This window comes from Hemitrygon akajei, chromosome 7 (assembly GCF_048418815.1).
Source record: "Hemitrygon akajei chromosome 7, sHemAka1.3, whole genome shotgun sequence".
Taxonomy (NCBI): Eukaryota; Metazoa; Chordata; class Chondrichthyes; order Myliobatiformes; family Dasyatidae; genus Hemitrygon; species Hemitrygon akajei.
Genome location: NC_133130.1, coordinates 183458822 through 183476657, shown reverse-complemented (window position 1 = coordinate 183476657; position 17836 = coordinate 183458822). Strand labels below are relative to the sequence as shown.

The 17836-nt window shown below is 42.5% G+C and overlaps 1 protein-coding gene across 3 annotated transcripts in view; it reads left to right on the top strand.

Moving 5' to 3' along the window:
• Positions 1–17836, top strand: part of camsap1b (calmodulin regulated spectrin-associated protein 1b) — a 138707-nt gene that overhangs the window by 35948 nt on the left and 84923 nt on the right. For all 3 annotated transcript variants that reach the window (XM_073052849.1, XM_073052848.1, XM_073052847.1), the window contains exon 2: positions 13474–13736. In XM_073052849.1, the coding sequence (XP_072908950.1) occupies positions 13474–13736 (263 nt within the window). The remainder of the gene's footprint in view (positions 1–13473; positions 13737–17836) is intronic.

The window sequence follows — 17836 nt, the reverse complement described above, 5'->3', positions numbered from 1 at the left end:
ATTTGTAAATTCCTCTGTAAATTACTCATAGTGTGTAGGTGAGTGGAAGAATCTGGGGGAACATGAGAGAATATGTGGATAATACAAAAATGGAATTAATGTAGGTTTAGCTCAAATAGCAGTTAGTTGATGGTTGGCATGGATTTGGAAGGCTGAAGGGCTCTCTGATTCTGCATTATAAGAGGCATGTTAAATTGAGGCTACATTATTACCGCATTCAGATAGAACATAGAAGTTAAATGATGAAGTAAGTGAAGCTCTCCATCAGTGAAATCTGCTTTTGATCACTAAAAATTGAAAGCAATCTTCTAAAAATTAATTCCTACCAATTCAAAACTAATAGTTGCAATTAGCATTAGCTGACATTTAAGATACCTTCCACCAATAGATCAGGAGATCACCTGACTTTGTGGGTGATGCCTCCCTCCCAGATGTGCTGAATAACTTCTATGCTCGTTTTGAGGTGGAAAATGATGTGGCAGCGAGGAAGTCCACCCCTTCTCCAAATGACCAGGTGCTGTGTCTCACCGTGGCCGATGTGAGAAGAACCCTGTGCAGGGTCAACCCACGGAAGGCTGCTGGACCAGACAATATTTCTGGTAGAGTGCTTAGAGGATGTGCAGACCAGCTAGCAGATGTTCTCACTGACATCTTCAACATCTCACTGAGTAGCGCCACCGTTCCAACGTGCTTCAAGGCCACCACCATCGTCCCCATGCTGAAGAAGTCTTCAGTGTCCTGCAACAATGACTACCGTCCTGTTACACTCACATCCATCACCATGAAGTATTTCGAGAGGCTTGTAATGAGGCACATCAAGACCCTGCTGCCCCCCTCACTGGACCCCCTGCAGTTTGCGTACTGTCCTAACCGTTCAACAGACAACGCCATTGCCATCACCCTCCACCTGGCCCTAACCCAGGTGGACAAAAAGGACACGTACGTTTGAATGCTGTTCATAGACTTCAGTTCAGCATTCAACACAATCATCCCTGAGAAACTGATTGGAAAGCTGAGCCTACTGAACCTGAATACTACCCTCTGCAACTGGATAGTAGACTTCCTGATTGGGAGACCTCAGTCAGTCTGGATTGGAGGCAGCATCTCCAACACCATCACACTGAGCATGGGGGGCCCCCCCCAGGGCTGTGTGCTCAGTCCACTGCTGTTCACTCTGCTGACCCATGACTGCTGCAACACACAGCTCGAACCCCATCAAGTTCACCGACGACACGACCGTGGTGGGTCTCATCAGCAAGAATGACGAGTCAGCTTACAGAGAGGAGGTGCAGTGGCTAACGGAGTGGTGCAGAGCCAACAACCTGTCTCTGAATGTGAACAAAACAAAAGAGATGGTTGTTGACTTCAGGAGGGCATGGAGCGACCACTCAAGCCAAGTCAAGTCAAGTCAACTTTTGTTGTCTTTTCGACCATAACTGCTGGTACAGTGCATAGTAAAAATGAGACAATGTTTTTCAGGACCATGGTGTTACATGACACAGTACAAAAAACTAGGCTGAACTATGTAATAAAAAAAACACAACACAGAGAAAGCTACACTAGACTACAGACCTACACTGGACTGCATAAAGTGCGAAAAACAGTGCAGGCATTACAATAAATAATAAACAGGACAGTAGGGCAAGGTGTCAGTCCAGGCTTCGGGTATTGAGGAGTCTGATAGCTTGGGGGAAGAAACTGTTACATAGTCTGGTTATGAGAGCCCGAATGCTTCGGAGCCTTTTCCCAGACGGCAGGAGGGAGAAGAGGTTGTATGAGGGGTGCATGGGGTCCTTCATAATGCTGTTTCCTTTGCGGATGCAGCATGTAGTGTAAATGTCCGTGATGGCGGGAAGAGAGACCCCGATGATCTTCTCAGCTGACCTCACTATCTGCTGCAGGGTCTTGCAATCCGAGATGGTGCAGTTTCCGAACCAGGCAGTGATGCAGCAATGCAGCTGCTCAGGATGCTCTCAATACAACCCCTGTAGAATGTGATGAGGATGAGGAGTGGGAGATGGACTTTCCTCAGCCTTCGCAAAAAGTAGAGACGCTGCTAGGCTTTCTTTGCTATGGAGCTGGTGTTGAGGAACCAGGTCAGATTCTCCGTCAGGTGAACACCAAGAAATTTGGTGCTCTTTATGATCTCTACCGAGGAGCCGTCGATGTACAGTGGGGAGTGGTCGCTCCATGCCCTCCTGAAGTCAACAACCATCTCTTTCGTTCACATTAAGAGACCGGTTGTTGGTTCTGCATCAGTCCATTAGCCGCTGCACCTCCTCTCTGTAAGCTGACTCATCGTTCTTGCTGATGAGACCCATCACGGTCGTGCCATCGGCGAACTTGATGATATGGTTCGAGCTGTGTGTTGCAGCACAGTCGTGGGTCAGCAGAGTGAACAGCAGTGGACTGAGCACGCAACCCTGGGGAGCCCCCGTGCTCGGTGTGATGGTGTTGGAGATACTGCTCCCGATCCGGACTGACTGAGGTCTCCCAGTCAGGAAGTCTAGGATCCAGTTGCAGAGGGAGGTGTTCAGGCCCAGTAGGCTCAGCTTTCCAATCAGTTTCTGAGGGATGATTGTGTTGAATGCTGAACTGAAGTCTATGAACAGCATCCGAACGTATGTGTCTTTTTTGTCCAGGTGGGTTAGGGCCAGGTGGAGGGTGGTGGCAATGGCGTCATCTGTTGAGTGGTTGGGACGGTATGCAAACTGCAGGGGGTCCAGTGAGGGGGGCAGTAGGGTCTTGATGTGCCTCATGACGAGCCTCTCGAAACACTTCATGATGATGGATGTAAGTGCAATGGGACGGTAGTCATTTAGGCAGGACATTGAAGACTCCTTCGGCACGGGGACGATGGTGGCGGCCTTGAAGCACATTGGAATGGTGGCGCTGCTCAGAGAGATGTTGAAGATGTCAGTGAGAACACCTGCTAGTTGGTCTGCACATCCTCTGAGCACTCTACCAGGGATGTTGTCTGATCCAGCAGCCTTCCGTGGGTTGACCCTGCACAGGGTTCTTCTCATGTCAGCCACGGCGAGACACAGCACCTGGTCAATTGTAGGAGGGGTGGACTTCCTCGCCACCACGTCATTTTCAGCCTCAAACCGGGCGTAGAAGTTATTCAGCACATTTGGGAGGGAGGCATCACCTGCACAGTCAGGTGATGTTGCTTTGTAATTGGTGATGTCCTGGATGCCCTTCCACATGCGCCGCGTGTCGCCGCTGTCCTGGAAGTGACTGTGGATTAGCTGGGCATGTGCACGCCTTGCCCCTCTGATGGCTCAGGACAGTTTGGCCCTTGCTGTTGTTAGAGCTGCCTTGTTGCCTGCTCTGAAGGTGGAGTCGCGGGACCTCAGCAGCGCACGCACCTCTGCGGTCATCCATGGTTTCTGGTTGGCACGTATAGTGATGGTCTTGGACAGAGTAACATCATCAATGCACTTGCTGATGTAGCTGGTCACTGATGCTGTGTACTCCTCGTAAGTTGGTAGAGTCGCCATCAGTTGCAGCCTCCCTGAACATGTGCCAGTCAGTGTGCTCAGAGCAGTCTTGAGCAGAACACTGAACATTGCCGGCTCCTGGGTAGAGATCGTTAAGGGCACCAAATTTATTGGTTTTCACCTGGTGGAGAATCTCACCTGGTCCCTCAACACCAACTCCATAGCAAAGAAAGCCCAGCAGCGTCTCGACTTCCTGCGAAGGCTGAGTAAAGTCCATCTCCCACCCCCCCATCCTCATCACATTCTACAGGGGTTGTATTGAGAGCGTCCTGAGCAGCTGCATCACTGCCTGGTTCGGAAATTGCACCATCTCGGATTGCAAGACCCTGCAGCGGATAGTGAGGTCAGCTGAGAAGATCATCGGGGTCTCTCTTCCTGCCATTACAGACATTTACACCACACGCTGCACTCGCAAAGCTAACAGCATTGTGAAGAACCCCACGCACCCCTCACACAAACTCTTCTCCCTCCTGCCATCTTGAAAAAGGCACCGAAGCATTTGGGCTCTCACGACCAGACTATGTAACAGTTTCTTCCCCCAAGCTATCAGACTCCTCAATACCCAGAGCCTGGACTGGCACCAACTTACTGCCTATTGTCTTGTTTATTATTTATTGTAATGCCTGCACTGTTTTGTGCACTTTATGCAGTCCTGGGTAGGTCTGTAGTCTAGTGTAGTTTTTTTTTCTGTATTGTTTTTACATAGTTCAGTGTAGTTTTTGTACTGTTTCATGTAGCACCATGGTCCTGAAAAACGTTGTCTTGTTTTTACTGTGTACCAGCAGTTATAGTTGAAATGACAATAAAAAGTGACTTGACTTGATCTTTGTATACAACATTCTTAAGCCCCTGAAGTTCTGTAATTTTTTCATAATAGCCCCTGGAAATTTCAAACTGGAAACAGTTTATCATTTAATATCATTTACTCACCATGTTCTGATATTTCCTCAACCATTCCTCTTCATTTATACACTTTGCCTCAACTACTTTTTGTTCTTGATGGGGTAGCAATTATTGACTGTCCCCAAGGTCATGTTTAAGGCTCTGGTTGTATGTTGGCAAAACCAGATTAACTGATTACCTACTTGTGGAGCATTAATGACTTGTGGGTCTTTGGGACTAAATGCAGTTTTAAGCTATTTCTTTTGGTTACTAGTTACTAAAATCAACTTTGGGACTTCCCTCAATCAGCTTTTAGTAATTCAGAAATAGTAATTGTTAGTTAGTTTCTGATATATCCAATAGCATTGCCAAATCTTCTCTTACCTGCTGCTCACAGGTTATTCTAATTCATACAGGATTGATTTTCAATGCCATTTTTTAAATTTAGCAACAGCACCATATTTATTAAATGTGACCACCTCAGAACTGTAGGTATGGTTGAAACAGATATAGTGGTTAGCACAATGCTTTACAGTGGGCGGCACAGTAGTTAGCACAATGCTTTATAGTACAGTTAACCAGAATTAAATTCCCACCACTGCCTTGTAAGGAATTTGTACGTTCTCCGCGTGACCGTGTGGTTTTCCTCCAACTTTCACCCTGCCCTCAAATTTACTTGGTCCATTTCCGACACCTCCCTCCCCTTTCTTGATCTTTCTGTCTCCATCTCTGGAGACGGCTTATCTACTGATATCTACTATAAGCCTGCAGACTCTCACAGCCACCTGAACTATTCCTCTTCCCACCGTCTCTTGCAAAAATACTATCCCTTTCTCACAATTCCTCCATCTCCGCCACATCTGCTCTCAGGATGAGGCTTTATATTCCAGGACGAAGGAGATGACTTCCTTTTTTAAACAAAGGGGCTTCCCTTCTTCCACCATCAACTCTGCTCTCAAACGCATCTCTCCCATTTCCCGCATATCTGCCCTAACCCCATCCGCCCACCACCCCACCAGCCTCCAGGTCCAACGTATAATTCTCCGTAACTTCCGCCACCTCCAACGGGATCCCACTACCAAGCACATCTTTCCCTCCCCCCCCTTTCTGCTTTCTGCAGGGATCACTCCCTACGCGACTCCCTTGTCCACTCGTCCCCCCATCCCTTCCCACCGATCTCCCTCCTGGCACTTATCCTTGTAAACAGAACAAGTGCTACACCTGCCCTTACACTTCCTCCCTCACCACCATTCAGGGCCCCAGACAATCCTTCCAGGTGAGGCGACACTTCACCTGTGAGTCGGCTGGTGTGGTATACTGCGTTTGGTGCTCCCGGTGTGGCCTTTTATATATTGGTGAGACCCGACGCAGACTGGGAGACCGTTTCGCTGAACACCTAAGCTCTGTCCGCCAGAGAAAGCAGGATCTCCCAGTGGCCACATATTTTAATTCCAAGTCCCATTCCCATTCTGATATGTCTATCCATGGCCTCCTCTACTGTCAAGATGAATCCACACTCAGGTTGGAAGAACAACACCTTATATACCGGCTGGGTAGCCTCCAACCTGATGGCATGAACATTGACTTCTCTAACTTCTGTTAATGCCCCTCCTCCCCTTCTTACCCCATCCCTGACATATTTAGTTGTTTGTTTTTTTCTCTCTCCCTCTCTGCCCATCACTCTGCCTGTTCTCCATCCCCCTCTGATGCTCCCCTCCCCCTTTCTTTCTCCCTCGGCCTCCCGTCCCATGATCCTTTCACTTCTCTAGCTCAGTATCCCTTTTGCCAATCACCTGTCTGGCTCTCAGCTTCACCTCACCCCCTCTGGTCTTCTCCTATCATTTTGCATTTTCCCCTCCCCCTCCCCCCTTTAAAATCTCTTACTATCTTTCCTTTCAGTTAGTCCTGACGAAGGGTCTTGGCCCGAAACATCGACAGTGCTTCTCCCTATAGATGCTGCCTGGCCTTCTGCGTTCCACCAGCATTTTGTGTGTGTTGCTTGAATTTCCAGCATCTGCAGATTTCCTCGTGTTTTCCTCCGGATGCGGTTTCCTCCCACTTTCCAAAGATGGAATGGTGGTTAGGTTAATTGTAAATTGTCCCGCAGTTAGGCTAAGGCTAAATCAGGGGATTGCTGGGCTGGGAGAGCCTATTCCGTGCTGTATTTCAACAAATAAATACCGGTAGATTAAAGAACGTATTATTGGAATGACTTTGATTTCTGCTTATTTGCCTTTCCAAAGAGAATGCAAATTTGCTGCAGACAAATGTCTAGTTGTGATGATTTGGGCCACATGAAAGTAGGAACAGATTGCCAGATCTATTATCTTTTCCTACCTATTTTCATAAATTTATTGCCAAAAATCTTATTATGCACTAAAACTAATGCTTAGAGAGAAATTAAATGGGATTATCTAGTTAATATAACTGTTGGTTTGTAGAATAACAAAAGAATTAATACATACAGTGGCATGCAAAAGTTTGGGCAACCCAGTCAAAATTTCTGTTACTGTGAATAGTTAAGCGAGTAGAAGAGGAACTGATCTCCAAAAGTCTTAAGGTTAAAGATGAATCTTTCTTTTCAACATTTTTAGCAAGATTAGTACATTATTTTTGTTTTGCACAATTTTAGAGTGGGGAGAAAAAGGAAAGGAGCACCATGCAAAAGTTTGGGCTTCCCAAGAGATTTGAGCTCTCAGATAACTTTTACCAAGGACTCAGACCTTAATTAGCTGTGGCTTGTTCACAGTCATTGTTAGGAAAGGCCAGGTGATGCAAATTTCAAAGCCTTATAAATACCCTGACTCCTCAAAACTTGTCCTAACAATCAACAGTCCCGGCTCCTCTAAACAGCTGCCTAGCACTCTGAAAATTAAGACAAATGATGCCCACAAAGCAGGAGAAGGCTATAAAAAGATAGCAAAGTGTTCTCAGGTAGCAGTTTCCTCAGTTCAAAATGCAATTAAGAAATGACAGTTAACATGGTGGAGGTCAAGTTGAGATCTGGAAAAACAAGAAAATTTTCCAAGAGAACTGCTCGTAGGATTGCTAGAAAGGCAAATCATAACCCTTCTTTGACTGCAAAAGAACTTCAGGAAGTTTTAGCAGACCCTCGAGTGGAGGTGCACTGTTCTACTGTGCAGCGACACCTGCACAAGTATAACCTTCATGGAAGAGTCATCAGAAGAAAACCTTTCCTGCGTCCTCACCACAAAATTCGGCGTCAGAAGTTTGCAAAGGAACATCTAAATAAGCCTGATGCATTTTGGAAAGAAGTCCTATGGACTGATGAAATTAAAATAGAACTTTTTGGCCGCAATGAGAAAAGGTGTGTTTGGAGAAAAAAAGAGTGCAGAATTTCCTGAAAAGAACACCTCTCCAACTGTTAAGCATGGGGGTAGATCGGATCATGCTTTGGGCTTGTGTTGCAGCCAGTGGCACGGGAAACATTTCTCTGGTAGAGAGAAGAATGAATTCAGTTAAATACCAGCAAATTCTGGAAGCAAACATCACATCGTCTATGGAAAAAAGCTGAAGATGAAAAGAGGATGGTTTCTACAACAGGATAATGATCCTAAACACACCTCAAAATCCACAATGGACTACCTCAAAAGGTGCAAGCTGAAGGTTTTGCTATGGCCCTCACAGTCCCCTGACCTAACATCATCAAAAATATGTGAATAGACCTCAAAAAGAGCAGTGCATGCAAGACAGCCCAAGAATCTCACAGAGCTAGAAGCCTTTTGCTAGGAAGAATGGGCAAAAATCCCCCAAACAAGAATTGAAAGACTCTTGGCTGGCTACAGAAAGTGTTTACAAGTTGTGATACTTGACAAAGGGGTTGTTACTAAGTACTGACCATGCAGGGTGCCCAAACATTTGCTTCAGGCTCCTTTCCTTTTTTGTTATTTTGAAATTGTAAAAGATGGAAATAAAAAAGTAATCTTGCTTAAAATATCAAAGAAGTGTGTCATCTTTAACCTTATGCCTTCTGAAAATCAGGTAATCTTTTTACTCGCTTAGCTATTCACAGTAATAGAAATTTTGACCGGGGTGCCCAAACTTTTGCATGCCACTGTACCTCACTTAATTGCATTGTTTTTTTTACAAAATGCATCAGAGGTTTGTTTAATTTAAAGATTATAAAGTAAAAATTTGTTTCGTCATTGTGTGAAATAATGTGAATATATGTAGACATTCCTTGGAGGTCTTGCTTTTTTGTCTATTTTGTGCTTTATCTTATTGTGAATTTTTTCTATTTTTGTTCAGAAGAACATTTTGATTAATACAACAGGATGATGAATATATTTCATTAAGGTTGACTTGAAACACTTAGAAATCATGTAATTGCAATGGCCTTTCATTTGAGCAGCTTCAGTGCCCTTCAAGCCAGACCTGATTTATCTCTGAGCTTCAAAAATTGAGAGGAATAAAATCAGCTTGAGAGTGTGAAAGGTTGTTGAGAAAAGGAAAATGATGTTAGTTTTAGTGAGGCATCAAAGGGACGGCATCAGTTGATGATGAGATTTAAGGTTTTTTGTATGAATGGTTGTAATGAAAGGTTTATAAAGCATGCTGGTATTTAAGGAACTTCTGCCTCAGATGTATTGGACATCAGTGTAAGAAAAACCAAAATAGTAAAGGTGAATGCAATAATGTAGGCAGACCAAGTCATGAAGAACCTGTAAATTTCAAATTAAATTCCTTTTTAATCAGAGGGATAAACCTATTATAAACCATGATTAAATTACTGTTAGGATACATTTATTTTTTGGAAGTAATCCTTGTATAAGATTTGTAATCTTCATATAAACAAGGTATTTTGTTTGCTGAATGAGTAGTGGCAATATGAATACTTCCAAAATGTTATCGAATCAGTTGAAATTCTTTTCCCAATTCTGGTGAAGTGGTAATTCTGTTTTTCCTATTCAGTAAATGTGGTCTTACCTGAGCATTTTCTGTTTTCTTGTTAGATTTCCAGCATACTGTTACTGTTTGAATGGTACCCTTATTAAATGTCTACAATTTTTGTCACAAGTACTGTTTCCTTGAGCAATGTGATTCTTTGAATATTTCAACCCTTCCTGTATCTCTTAATCAATGTTCTATGCTTGCATTCTTCAAGAGCCATATAAATCTACCAAGAACATGCATATAATGTACTTCTTCTGTCCCAGGCTGATTGTGTCCTTACAATATTATACCTTACTTACACATTCTGTCACAGTGATTCTCTTTCAGCACATTCTTTGCAATTAGCATTATTTTTGACAATTTGACATTATATTTTCCTCCTTGACTTTTCACTATTTTCATACAGTTAATGCATATACTATATTTGCTTTCATGATCTTTATAGCACTATTCCTTTTTTAAAAACCATTGATGTTTCTTTTTCACTTAACTCGGACATTGTAATAAAAATTTAAGTATTGCAATACAAAACAAACCAACTTCAATTGGGCATCAGTTTTGCCATTCTACTGCTAAAAGTCTGAGAAATTTTAGTATTTGCATTGCAACTACCAGCTGCCAAATCATCAAAATCTGAAAAATCTTTGTTCAGAACACCTATTCCCCAAAAACAAATACTCCCTTTGGAGGCTAAGGCAATATAAAAACAGTCAAAGAAATGCAACTTTTATAAACAATCAAATATAAAGCAGATGCTAGAAACCTGGAACAAAATAGAAAATCTTGGAAGCCCTCATTAGGTTAGGCAGTTTCTGTGGGAAGAAAAACAGTTACTGTTTGAGTTCTGAAGTACTTTGTCAGAATCCTACATTTTGAACTAAATTGAACAAGATTGGAAAAATTTAGACTTCCATATCTGTAACTGCTTTATGGACCCATGTCCCAGTATGGGTTTTAAAGGGCAAAATGTGCATTCTTTAAATGCAAGTCAAGATGGATGTTGTTTGCAGATCAGTAAGTAGACCATAAGACATAGGAGCAGAATTAGTCCATTCGACCTATTGCGTCTGTTCCACCATTCCATCATGGCTGATTTATTACTCCAACCCCATTCTCCTTCCTTCTCACTGTAACCTTTGACGTCCTGACAAATCAAGAACTTATCAACCTCCGCTTTAAATATACCCAATGACATTTCCTCCACTGCTGTCTGTGGCAATGAATTCCACAGATTCACTACCTTCTTGCTAAAAAAAAGATTCTGATTTCTGTTCTAAGTGGATGACCCTCTATTCTGAGGCTGTGTCCCTGGTCCTAGACTTGTCCACTATAGGAAACACCCTTTCCTCATCTATTCTATCAAGGTCTTTCAATATTTGATAGACTTCAATGAGATTCCTCTTCATTCTTTTAAACTCCAGTGAGTTCAGGCCCAGCACCATCAAATGTTTCTGATACGTTAATGCTTTCATTCCCAGAATTATTCTTGGCAGCCTCCTTTGGACCCTCTCTATTGCCAGCACATCCATTGCCCAAAACAGCACACAACACTCCAAATGTAACCTGACCAATGCCGTATGAAGTCTCAGCATTACATCCTTGCTCTTATAAACTGGTCCTTCCAGAATGAATATTTTTTCCTTGCTTACCACCAAAATAACCTGCAAGTTGATCTTTAGGGAATCCTACACAAGGACTCCCAAGTCTCTTTGCACCTCTTGAGTTTTGAAATTTTCTCACAGTTTAGAAAACAGGCTGCGCCTTTATTCCTTCTACTAAAGTGCATGACCATACACTTCCCTACACTATATTCAATCTGTCACTGCCCATTCTTCCAATCTGTCTTGTGTTCTGCAGACTTCCTGCTTTCTCAATGCTACCAGTTCCACCACCTATCTTTATATTGTCTGCAAACTTGGCTGCAAAGCAATCAATTGACATATAATGTGAAAAGAAGCAGTCTCAACACCGACCCCTGCAGAACAGTGCAAGTTTCTGTACATTGTGTAATTATGTAACTGTACTGATATGTTAGAATCTTTGACACTGAAACCATTCTATTCACATCATTGCACCTTAGTTACTGTTTCCATTTCTCTTTCTAACTGCACAGGCAAACAGACCTTGAATCAGTTAACCTTGCTTTATGTTCTACATTAAGAATGCCACTAAGCTTTCCCCCATCTCATTTAAAAAGCAAACACGAGGGAATCTGCAGATGCAGGAAATTCAAGCAACACACAAAATGCTGGTGGAACACAGCAGGCCAGGCAGCATCTATAGGGAGAAACTCTGTCGACGTTTTGGGCCGAGGCCCTTTGTCAGGACTGATGAAGGGTCTCGACCCGAAACGTCAATAGTGCTTCTCCCTATAGATGCTGCCTGGCCTGCTGCGTTCCACCAGCATTTTGTGTGTGTTGCCCTAATTCATTCTCAATTTGCATACCAAAACTTGGTTTATTAACAACTTACTAGCTTGTTGTGTACATCTATAACTAATCCAAATCTCTCCTTGCATATCTATTTTCATATTAAGTTCTCAAGACTATTGCTCATGCATTTTGAACATTGTTAGGTTCTTTTACTTCAAAGTTCACCTCCACTGTTGTCTTGTGTATTGAATCACAGTTTATGCTTTCTGATCTATGTCAGTTTTGATACTGCCCAGAATTTCCAATCCACATTTGCCCTGGTACCTAATTTTATTTAAGAGTCTTAACTGTTTTATTACATGAAAACTGTTAGTTAAATTAATATTTAAAAAATAATGTGATTATGTGTCACCTGGAGGAAATTACTTTGGGTCTGTTAAATTCAGTAATGAGTTAAAATGAATAGAGATATAAATGTTGTAACCCCCAGTGTCATTTAAGGATATAATCATTGATAATATGTGGAAGATTGTATGATATACTTATGGCTGAGACTAAGTACAGCTCTAATGCCATATTTACATTTGCTACTGACACTACTGTGGTGGGTGAATCTGTGGAATTCATTGCCACAGGTGGCTATGGAGACCAAGTTATTGGGTGTATTTAAGGCAGAGGTAGATTCTTGCTTAGTCAGGGCATGAAGGGATTTGGGGAGAAGGCAGGAGATTGGGGCTGAGAGGGAAAATGTATAAGCCATGATGTGAAGCAGACTCGATGGGTCCAAATAGCCTATTTCTGCTCTTATATCTTGTGGTCTTACAGAATCAAAGATGGTGACAAATCAGTGTATAGAAGGGAGATTGAGACTCCGGCTGAATGGTGCCACAACAATCTCTCACTCAATGTCCGCAAAACCAAAGAGCTGTTTATTGACTATTGGCGGTGGGGGGGGGGGGTGGGGGACTGGAGGTCCATCCTCCATCGGGATCAGAGGTGGAGAGAGTCAGCAACTTTAGCTTCCTTGCTGTTATCATTTCAGAGGATCTGTTCTGGGTCCAGCACAACTGCCATTACAAAGAAGACACAGCAGCGCCTCTACTTTCTTAGCAGTTTGTGCAGATTAGGCACGTCATCTTAAACTTTGACAAGTTTCTATAGATGGACGGTGGAGCATATACTGACTGGTTACATCACGGCCTGATTTAGGAACACTTAATGCCATTGAACAGAAACATAACTATAAAAAGTGGGTACAGCGCAGTCCATCATAGGTAAAGCCCACCCCACCATTGAGCACAACAACGAGGAATACTGTTGCAGGAAAATAGCATGTTTCATCAAGAACCTGCATCATCCAGGCCATGCTTTCTTCTCGCTGCTGCCATCAGGAAGGAGGTACAGGAGCCTTCCGTCCCACACCACCAGGTTTATGAACAGTTATTATTCCTCAACATTCAGACTCTTGAACTTCACTCACCTCAATGCTGAACAGATTCCACAACTTACGGAATCATTTTTAAAGAATCTACAACTTGTGTTCATGATTTTGTTGTTTGTTGAATTCTCTTATTTGCGTTCGCACAGCTTGTTGTCTTTTGCACATTGGTTGTTTGTCCATTTTTGTCGTGTGCAGTTTTTCATGGTTTCTGTTGTTTGTCTATTTACTATGAATGCCTATAAGAAAATGAATATATGTTGACAATAATATATTTACTTTGAACTTTTCAACTTTGATGTAAATGTGATTTTCTAGCTGCAAATTTATATATTCTCCTGATTCCTTCTGTGGTTCATTGCAGATAATATTCCTGAGGATTTAAGGGATGCTTTCTACACAGACCAATATGAACAGGAACATATTAAGCCACCAGTGATCAAGCTGTTGCTATCCAGTGAACTCTATTGTCGTGTGTGCAGCCTAATTTTAAAGGGGGATCAGGTGGCTGCATTGCAGGGTCACCAACCTGTCATTCAAGCATTGTCACGCAAAGGCATTTATGTAATGGAGAGTGATGATATGCCAGTTTCAGAATCGGACCTCACACAGTCTCCAGTCAAAATGGTGAGTGAGAGATTCTAATTAAGATTTATTTTAATTCCTTTTTCTAGTGACTTTCTAGTATTCCAGGGCAGATTTATTTATCTTTTCATGGTGAGCTTGCCATCTGGAGTGTATGGGAAAACACAATTGTGCAGTACAGAGCTCCTTTCCATGCTTTCTAGCACTGCTGACCTCTCTGGTTTGCAAGTTGTTAATGTTTACATGTGCTAATGTAAAACCTGTAGACATTACCACTTACCCTGTCTGAGAAGTTGAGCCATTTATAAGGTGTCTTCACACATTACTTGGCTTGTGCTTGTAATACCATTTTCTTATTTCTTGGTGTGTATCCTGCTTCAGATTTTTTGTGCCTACATAATGCCTTTCTTGGATTTTGATTGTTAAATTGGTTAAAGTAGTTTTGAAGATGAAAGACTAATAATTGAGTGTCTTTAATCCTTGTGTAGTATTGGGATTGATTAACTCTATACATATCCAAAATGTGAGGAACTAAAACTTTGCCTACACAATGTACCAATGTGGTTCCTTTTATCATTATGATATTGCTTGAGGTTGGAGATGACATTAGATGCATGACAACTCTGGCAGGGCTTGCAAGACATTACTTCCTACAAAACAAAACCCTATTGCATGAATGGCAATGATGCTTCACTACCAGATGAACTCAATGCCTTCCTTGCCTGCTTTGAAAGGGAGAATACAACTACAGCTGTGAAGATCCCTGCTGCACCTGATAACCTTGTGATCTCTGTCTCAGAGGCCGATGTTAGGCTGTCTTTAAAGAGAGTGAACCCTCGCAAGGCGGGAGGTCCTGATGGAGTACCTGGTAAGGTTTTGAAAACCTGTGCCAACCAACTGGCGGGAGTATTCAAGGACATTTTTCAACTTCTCACTGCTATGGGTGGAAGTTCCCACTTGCTTCAAAAAGGCAACAGTTATACCACTGCCCAAGAAGAATAATGTGAGCTTCCTTAATGACTTAATCATCTACAGTGATGAAGTGCTCTGAGAGGCTGGTCATGACTAGACTGAACTTCTGCCTCAGCAAGGACCTGGACCCATTGCAATTTGCCTGTCACCACAATAGGTCAGCGGTAGATGCAGTCTCAATGGTTCTCCATGCGGCTTTAGACTACCTGGACAACACAAACACCTACGTCAGCATTTAATACCATCATTCCCACAATCCTGATTGAGAATTTGCAGACCTGGGCCTCTGTACCTCCCTCTCTGATTGGATCCTGGACTTCCTATCTGGAAGACCGCAATCTGTGCGGATTGGTGATAACATATCCTCCTCACTGACGATTGACACTGGCGCACCTCGGGAATGTGTGCTTAGCCCACTGCTCTACTCTCTATATACCCACGACTGTGTGGCTAGGCATAGCTCAAATACCATCTATAAATTTGCTGATGAGACAACCATTGTTAGTAGAATCTCAGGTGGTGAAGTAAGGGCGTACAGGAGTGAGGAATGCTAACTAGTGGAGTGGTGCCGCAGCAGCAACCTGGTAGTCAACGTCAGTAAGACAAAAAGGTTGATTATGGACTTCAGGAAGCGTAAAACAAAGGAAGACTTACCAATCCTCATAGAGGGATCAGAAGTGGAGAGAGTGAGCAGTTTCAAGTTCCTCGGTGTCAAGATCTCTGAGAGTCTAACCTGGTCCCAACATATTGATACAGTTATAAAGAAGGCAAGACAGCAGCTATACTTTATTAGGAGTTTGAAGAGATTTGGTATTTCAACAAATACATTCAAAAACTTCTCTAGATGTACCGTGGAGAGCATTCTGACAGGCTGCATCACTGTCTGGTGTGGGGGGGCTACTGCACAGGACCGAAAGAAGCTGCAAAGGGTTGTAAATCTAGTCAGCTCCATCTTGGGTACTAGCCTACAAAGTACCCAGGACATTTTCAAGGAGCAGTGTCTCAGAAAGGCAGTGTCCATTATTAAGGACCTCCAACACCCAGGGCATGCCCTTTTCTCACTGTTACCATCAGGTAAGAGGTACAGAAGCCTGAAAACACACTCTCAGCGATTCAGGAACACCTTCTTCCCCTCTGCCATCCAACTCCTAAATGGACATTGAATCCTTGGACACTACCTCACTTTTTAAAAATATATAGTATTTCTGTTTTTTGCATGATTTTTAATCTATTCAATGTACTTATACTGTACAAAGTATACTGAATATTATTATTATTACTATTTTTTTCTACACTGTTATGTATTGAATTAGAACTGCTACTACTAAGTTAACAAATTTCACGTCACATGCCAGTGATAATAAACCTGATTTTGATTGCTCAAAATAATATAACAAACAATTCAGCCATTGAAACCATTTTTTTCTGCCCTTTTCACTAAAAGATATTAAGAAGAAAAGGATTCTCATGGATCCTAAATATTGTCTTAGATCTGAAATGCTACCAACTTCATCAAGCATGTCTAGAGCAAACTTTCTTTTTCCATCTCTGACGTCTTTCACAAACCTATTGACTTTCAGTTATCAAATTGCTTTCCCCTTCTCTCAGTTCCTCCATCTCCACCATATCTGTTCTCAGAATCAGGTTTTCCATTCTGGAGCATCTGAGATGTCCTTTTTTTTAAAAAAAAGACCAGTGTTTCCCTTCCGTCACCATTGATTCTGTCCTCAGTCGCATCTCCTACATTTCCCAGACATTTGCCCTCACTTCATCTTCCTGCCATTATGACAGGGACATTTTTCCCCTTGTCTACCACCCCATGAGCCTCCATACCTAGCATATACAGTGGCATGCAAAAGTTTGGGCACCCCGGTCAAAATTTCTGTTACCGTGAATAGTTAAGTGAGTGGAAGATGAACTGATCTCCAAAAGTCATAAAGTTAAAGATGAAGCATTCTTTTCAACATTTTAAGCAAGATATATAACCATGTATAACCATATAACAATTACAGCATGGGAACAGGCCATCTCGGCCCTTCTAGTCCGTACGGAACGCTTACTCTCACCTAGTCCCACCTACCTGCACTCAGCCCATAACCTTCCATTCCTTTCCTGTCCATATACCTATCCAATTTTACTTTAAATGACAATACCAAACCGGCTTCTACCACTTCTACTGGAAGCTCATTCCACACAGCTACCACTCTCTGAGTAAAGAAGTTCCCCCTCGTGTTACCCCTAAATTTTTGCCCCTTAATTCTCAACTCATGATTAGTGTATTATTTTTGTTTTGTACAATTTGAGTGGGGAAAAAAAAGGAAAGAAGCACCATGCAGAAGTTTGGGCACCCCAAGAGATATAAGCTCTCAGATAACTTTTACCAAGATCTCAGACCTTAATTAGCTGTGGCTTGTTCACAGTCATTGTTAGGAAAGGCCAGGTGATGCAAATTTCAAAGCTTTATAAATACCCTGACTACTCAAACCTTGTCCCAACAATCAGCAGCCATGGGCTCATCTAAGCAGCAGCCTAGCACTCTGAAAATTAAAATAAATGATTCCCACAAAGCAGGAGAAGGCTATAAGAAGATAGCAAAGCGTTTTCAGGTAGCCGTTTCCTCAGTTCGTAATGTAATTAGGAAATGGCAGTTAACAGGAACGGTGGAAGTCAAGTTGAGGTCTGGAAGACCAAAAAAACTTTCTGAGAGAACTGCTCGTAGGATTGCTAGAAAGGCAAATCAAAACCCCCATTTGACTGCAAAAGATCTTCAGGAGGATTTAGCAGATCCTGGAGTGGAGGTGCACTGTTCTATTGTGCAGTGATACCTGCACAAATATGACCTTCATGGAAGAGTCATCAGAAGAAAACCTTTCCTGTGTCCTCACCACAAGATTCAGCATCAGAAGTTTGCAAAGAAACATCTAAACAAGGCTGCATTTTGGAAACAAGTCCTGTGGACTGAAGAAGTTAAAATAGAACTTTTTGGCCACAATGAGCAGAGGTATGTTTGGAGAAAAAAGGTTGCAGAACTTCATGAAAAGAACACCGCTTCAACTGTTAAGCATGGGAGTGGATCGATAATGCTTTGGGCTTGTGTAGCAGCCAGTACCACGGGGAACATTTCACTAGTAGAGGCAAGAATGAATCCAATTAAATACCAGCAAATTCTG